The sequence below is a fragment of the Phaethon lepturus genome, unplaced genomic scaffold (genome assembly GCF_000687285.1).
Source record: "Phaethon lepturus isolate BGI_N335 unplaced genomic scaffold, ASM68728v1 scaffold51726, whole genome shotgun sequence".
In the NCBI taxonomy this organism is placed as follows: Eukaryota; Metazoa; Chordata; class Aves; order Phaethontiformes; family Phaethontidae; genus Phaethon; species Phaethon lepturus.
In genome coordinates this window covers 2,796-9,749 of record NW_010549405.1, presented here as the reverse complement: position 1 = coordinate 9,749, position 6,954 = coordinate 2,796, and the positions used below count along the sequence as shown (strand labels likewise).

The following is a 6,954-nucleotide window of genomic DNA, read 5'->3' as shown; positions in this document are numbered from 1 at the left end:
ATGAGAACACAGATTCCATGGAGCTGCTTTCATTCTTGAAATGAAAATGATTTCAGCGTCTTCCTTTAAAGCTGCTCTGCTTTAAACAAATTATTAAATATTCATTGACCCAGAGAGAGGAAAAAAAGAAGGTAAGCTTATATTCAGACTGTTGTGGCAGTAAAGGGTGTGTCAGCATCAACATTGCAGGTCCTTAGTCCAAAGAAGCTTTAATGATTTTATATATGGGAGGACTCCTAGGCTGGAGAGATTCAGATACACTCACCTTTAAAATTTCACATAGTCTCTGGTAAAATAATCTCACAGATTATGGGAACTCCTCAAAAGATGAAGAATTAGAAAACTAGTTTTCCAGCACTGCTGGAGCATACCATACTAAGATTGTTGGGTGAAACAGGGATGCTTCTACTCTGAATTTTATTTTTTTTCAATTTTCTATGGAAGGACCTTATCTAGTAGATCTAAGATATGCACATGGTCAAGGTCTCTAAGCAGCTAAGTACATGTTGCTCTGAGCTGTTTTACTTGTGGGATTACTTATGTATAGGAGTGATCTTCCACTTATTTTGCTTTTTGCATTTATTTCACTGAACCACTAACTTGATACCATTTTTTTCCCAGACTTAATAATGATTATCTAGAGTTTCAATATTTAGACTACCAATTAAAATTTCCCTGGCTATTTCTAGATGACTTTTGCTTTCTCAGGTGCTCAAGGCCTTGTCCAGTCAAGTTTTTAAAATCTCCGAGGATGGAGATCGCACAACCTCTCTGGGCAACCTTTGGCAGTGCTTAGCCACTCTTTTTAACCATTAAAAAGAAGCTCAAAATCAAGTCAATGTTTAATGTTTGTAATTACAGGAATAGTTATTTAAAAGTGTTTATTGAATCTAAAATTTTCAGAAAACCTAAACTGAGCTTAATAATATTGATATAAGGTAATAAAAGTCATCTAGCATCCCAGAGGAGAATAAACTAATCATACTTGGTATTTGACACTTGACTATCGTGTTTCATAAAATTATTAAGTTTTCAGTTTCTGCTATTATTTCACATATGTTACACGGGCACTTTTAACTGTCATTTCTAATTTTTGAGAGCTTGACTTTGCAATCTTAGTATTACTTTGGCACAGCATGACTCTTTTCCCCCATTTATTACACACTAGCAGTATGATTATAAAAATGAGTCCAACTGCTTTGTCTTTACACAGTGGCTTGACTTGCAAAAGTGCTTTACTTGTTATTAGCATTGACTTCTAAGACTTATTTAGATATACAAAGATGATCAGGGATTCCAACTTCAGGTATTTTTTGCAAATGAGGGCATAGATTTTTAACCTTAACGGTTCTACTTACTGGCGCAGTAAAGGGGGTGGAGAGGTTTGCAAAACCATAGCAACAGATCCCATCAGAGAAGCTTTAAATTTTTTTCCTGTTTGTGGAGGTTCAGGACAGTACTGACAGGATATAAGCACTGAAAGAATATAATACAAAACATGCACTCCTCATAAACTTGATTTTTAACTTAGTCAGCAGTCAGCTGAGTGCCTTTCACAGGTTCTCCTCCCACCGGTGGGATGGCCCCGTGGTGGGTCACTAGGAAGTCGGGCTGCATGGAGGTTTCAGTCTGCCACTAGCAATCCGACGTCCAGAGAAAGCAAAAAGCAAGCCATCGACTTCTCAGCAATCTGCTTGTGGCAGAAACCACTTCCTTGTTTAAATTCCTTATTAAAAACAAACTTTAAAACAAGGTCTATAGACTTTGGACACTGCAAATTTCTTATGTTTCCCATTTATTTTGAAGATATTTGATATTCTAGTTTTCATGCTTCAGGTAGGCCTGTAAAATTTCAAAGGCAACAGTTTGTTGCTCATTAAGGAGTGATCATCAGCTTTATTTAAGAGATAAAAAGTAGCTGGGCTGAAATCCAGTAGATGCATTTGTAGCCTGTGCATAGGTCCCACTCCCATTCATGGCATGCAAAGAAGCTGGGCCTTCCAAGCTGTTGACTGCAGTTCTCTGCATTGCTGGAAAGAGATCTTCATCAGTTTAGGCACAGCATGGGTCTGGGTAGTCATCACTTTGCGTTGATTCATTCAGTGACCCTCGAGTCCAGCACAAGCACGAAATGTCTGTGGGTCCTTCTGAGACAGCAAGAAAAGACAAGGGTGCCCTGCCCTGACCACACAACAGGACATATTTTCTTTCCGTCAGCACATTGCCTTTTGCCCAAGATCGATACTTTTGTTAAACCGGCATGCAGTAGATTTCATGTTTGGATTCTAATTTAAGAAACTGCTTGAGTGTCTAATGTTCAACATAAGCTTAAGTCTTACTGAAGCTGAAGGAGTAAATAGATTCATAAGAATCTGAATGATTTGGGATGGTTTTACATGAATCCTTACACATGATAAATCACAGCTTAAATTAACAGTACATTGTACAATTTCCCAAACTAACACAAAGGTCTCAGTTAAGACAACTAATATCATGCTTTAAGTAAATCCCAAATACATATGAAGCTTTTAAAACTTTACATGAGATGCATACTTTCCTAACATAAAACAAGGGAAAATCTTAACAGTGTATTTAAGATTTTGTATCAATATTTTAATGGAATATTATTTAATAACTTTAAAGCTTACATCAAAATAATATTACATTCACTACTGCATGACTTAATCTTTTTTTATATGACTAGAAATTTAGTTTAAAGAAACATAATTAAAATAATTCTAGACATGCCACTATAACACGATTAAAAATAAAGTAGATACTGCAATATTGTACAAAAATACAGCTAATTTAAATGCAAACCCCTTTTATGCGTTATTTATCTCTGCTTATGTATGTTAGGGGAATTAAAAAGAAGTTTGTTTAAATGACTGATTTTTTTTTTAATAAAAAAGGGCTGCAAAGCAAGTCTTGCTATTATTTAACAAATATTAATCATGCTTACACAGAGGCCACTTGAGAAAAATTTATTACAAGAAATTTGTGACCAGTCATGCCATAGGAAGAGGAAAAAGCCACAGGGCTGAAATGACAGTAAGGTTTGTGTATGCAGTGCTCCTCTGGTAGTTAAATTGCAGGAATGTGACATTGATCTGAAATAGGAGCTGTTTGAAGTAGCAACTGTCAATCTCTGTAATCAAAGGATGGCCCAAAGTCTTACTCAATTAGCCATTTTGGCATGACCGCTCAGTTTATAAAGTCTACCAACTCAAAAAGTGATCTGTCCTCAAGAGGCACTTCAAGAAGACTGCGTGGTTTGAGGATAGTGATCCAGGATATTGATCCAGTCACCCAGGACTATAGCTTGGACGCTTTATTTGGGGTTTTTTTGTTTGTGTTTTTTTTTTTCTCAAAAGTGCACCAATGCCTCATTTAACTGACTGTACTTATGACAAGGTGAGCCAAATGTGGATGTATGTATGAGTGAATATCTGCTGCTGTTGATGCTACTTAAAGTTGTTTGGATTATGTTTTTCTTTATACAGTTATTTACTCTTTCAAGTACAAAAGAGTAAATACACTGTGATATTAATTTTAGAGTACATATATGCTTGTAGATTTGGTTGTAATGATCACTGGTTTCAACAGAGATCGTTCTTGAATGAGAAGAGCATACTTCTGGTCTTTTCTCAGGATCATGTTTATCTTTTCTAACTATTTTTCTTTGATAATTAATCAGAAGGTTTCAGATGTGTTAGGGGAAAATAGTACACAAATAAGAAATGTGTAAGGGTGCAAAACTGAAAAAAAAAAGATTTAAGGTTAATAATTCTATGCAAGTGTTACCAAAACTGAATCTACTGTTTTGAAGTTTTTCAAGTGAACATATGGGCAAATACTGGTACCAGTAACTTGAAACTTTAGCAATTATTTCCATTCCTTCCCAGGTACAAACACACTTGGAAAATCAGTCCAGATACCACATACAGCAAAGCCAGAGGCACCAGGTGAAGCAGTACCTGACCCTCGATACCAAGCTGTCCAGCCAGACGCTTTCCCTGTCCCACTCCCACACAATCCAGCCCGTGGGAGTGACCTCCATTTTAAGAAACGGACACATGCCTCCCGTCAGCGATATTGGCACACCAGAAAGCCCCGTTACCAAGCTGCTGGCCCTTGGAGGAGAACACGAAAATGCGGTATGGCCAGGATGATGAAAGAGATGGGGAAATGGGCTTTGCATACTTCTACAAAAACATTACATGACCCACATTGTATTTGTAGTGGGCAAGAGGTGACTTTCTTTCCTTTCATGGGGCCTTCGGTTGCAGTGCTTGCTCCCTGAATCCTTTTTTGATTATGTGGGTGATTCCCCTGCATGTCTGTGAATAGCTTATTGCATGATCAGACTTCGAAATTACTGCCAGTTAAAATGTACTGTTGCATCTTTTTATCTGTGTCATATATTGCTGTACATTTTTTGAATACGTACTTTGCAATGCAAAACTACTTTTTTTAGATGAGAGTTATTTCTGTCTAAAGGTATTATCCCAGCTGCATAACAAAGTTAAATACTGATTACCTTAAAGATGTAACTGAAAGAATCGCTCATTCATTCTTCAGTTAGCTGATATATTTATATATGGGTTATCTTGGGTAAATTGGCATAGATATGCTAACTTTAGTGGCACCATCGATTTTAATAGAGATACAGCTATTATATAATGTCAGATTCTCAGCCAGTGTGAGATGTAGATCATTATGGCCTTTAATACTTCAATAGATTGAAAGAGAGAGTAGTTACTAGGTAAAAGGGGAATTCCTACAAAAATAAGAAATGGAGATGCTGTATCATATCTTGGGCTTTAACAGAACAGAGGAATCTTACGAATACACTGTGACCCATTTCAACATTTGGACATTATGCAGTTAAGTATGAGGAAACCGAAAAAAGTAAACCCAATGCTTGGAGAGCTCGTGTGGGGCCCCTCCATTCCTTCTGCATTGACAACTGACATTTTATGTCAGGTTTATGAATTACTGGAGCCTCTACTCTGCAAAGATTGCTTCAGACAGCCTTTGTGGAGGCCTCTGTGGTCACCTCTGTGCTGGAACCATTCTCAGGCACTTTGGGTATCTGACCAGGAACGACCTGTGCCTGCCCTAGTACCACTCTCTGTCCTCGAGAGCAAGATGGCTGCTTGTAAACCACTCTCCTGAACTATGCCTGGTGATGACTGGGACAGTGATAGTTGGCACAGGCCAAAGTCCTTGTAGGCATTACTCCAACAATTTGAATAATCCCACCCCAGAGCCTCGGGGAGATGACTGGCTCAGCGTAATCTCCTAGTTGCAGATATGCCCAGTGGTTCAGTGTAGGCTGTAGGTATATTAGTAAATAACACAGACCCAACACAGAGGTTTGTGCACTGAACTGTATTCATTCATATTGTCTAATTGCCAGCATTTACTGGCATGCTTTTGGCACAAAGATGACTTTTCTAAATAAGTCTGAGCAAAACTTCTCGACAGCACGTGTCTGGTTTTTGGAGTGCACGTATGAGCTGTGCTGGGCCACGTGGCCTAAAAGGCTGTGTTGAAAGGTCCCTGTCCTGTGTGGTACTTTCTTTCATTGCATAGGACCCTCTACATTTCCTTCAGCTACAGCCCTTCAAACAGCTCCCAAGAGCTGCTTGAAAAGCCTCAGAGCTTGAGCCAACTGCTCCTGCAGACAGTAGAGTTAACAGTGACAGGTTCGTCATGGGACCTTTCCCAAAGTTATTTTGTGAATGGAATCAGACCAAAATTATCATTGAAAACTCATGCTGCACCTTGTCCAAATTTATATATGTCTGTATGTCTGCAAAGTATTCACTGTTTCATCCTAATTAATTAATTAACTATTCCATCTGCTTCAGTAGCTTTTGACTCAGATTAGAAAAGTGGGACCAGAAGGCTGGCTGGAGAAGTGTGCAATGTACTGCCAAACACAACACAAACCTCTGCCTGCTGAATCTTGAGAGCAGTGTGTTAACACCAAATCTTGAGTGACTCATGCTCTTGCAGAACCACAGGTTCCTTTCAGCCTTCCTGCACCAATGCAGCAACACGCTGTGGATATGACACATTTGACGGAGGTGACAGATCAGTTACAACTTAGCAATGCACTCCTGCCGTCTGCTCTTGGTGTTGCAACAAGGGGTTAAAAAAGGGGAACGGGCTGGTGTTTGGAAGGAAAGAAGTAATTTACTAAATCACAAAAACTGTTTTCACAAGAAGTAAAAAACGTGAATATCATGTAAAAGTGCTTGATTTATTTGAATTTTAAGATATAAACTTCTGAAATTTAGTTTTTACTGATGAATACTCAAAATTATTTCCTCTTTTTTTTAGAATAACTTTGTTTCCGTTATTATTGTAATGATTCGTCTTAAAATATTATTTTATCAGATGGAAGAGGTGATTGAAGACATAATCAATATGGAATCAAGCTTTAATGATGAAGGGATAGGTTGTTCTGAAACTCCTTTACTAATGCAAAGAACTGTAAGTATTTTGTAGAATTTTGTCTTGTTGTTTATAATAGAGAATTTAATTGAGTGATTCAAGCATGCATCACACCTCAGAGGCTAAAGAAGTACTATCAGTGGATTATTCTCCTTTCTCTTCAGTTGCTTGTCTTTTTTGTCAAGGAATATGACAGAAAAGGGTTCCAATGTGGTGGGACACAGCTGTTTTAAGTGGTCTGAATAGCATTTGGGGTTCTAGCTCATCACCAGGTCCAGTGCCTAACCCATCGGAGGTATTATTTCCCACGCAGGACTATGGATATGAGGAATGTCTAGACCCTAGAAGGTCTTTTAAAGTCTAGCTTAAAGATCCTTCTACGTCATCTAAAAATGTCAAAGCTTCCCCATGAAACAGTTTCTACAGTACAGTAGTTTCTCCAGGGTCTTACACTGAAGCAAGGGTAGGCTCTATTTCTTGAACGTCATA

The 6,954-nt window shown here is 38.2% G+C and overlaps 1 protein-coding gene across 1 annotated transcript; it reads left to right on the top strand.

Annotated features, from left to right (window-relative positions):
• Nucleotides 1–3,381: 3,381 nt before the first annotated feature.
• LOC104623220 (transcription factor EC-like) lies at nt 3,382–6,504 on the top strand (the record flags this gene model as incomplete). The annotated part of the gene is made up of 3 exons (XM_010290241.1): nt 3,382–3,414; nt 3,906–4,157; nt 6,409–6,504. Coding segments are annotated over exons 1-3 (381 nt in total), but the record flags the coding sequence as incomplete, so codon positions are not given.
• Between the last annotated feature and the right edge of the window lie 450 nt (nt 6,505–6,954).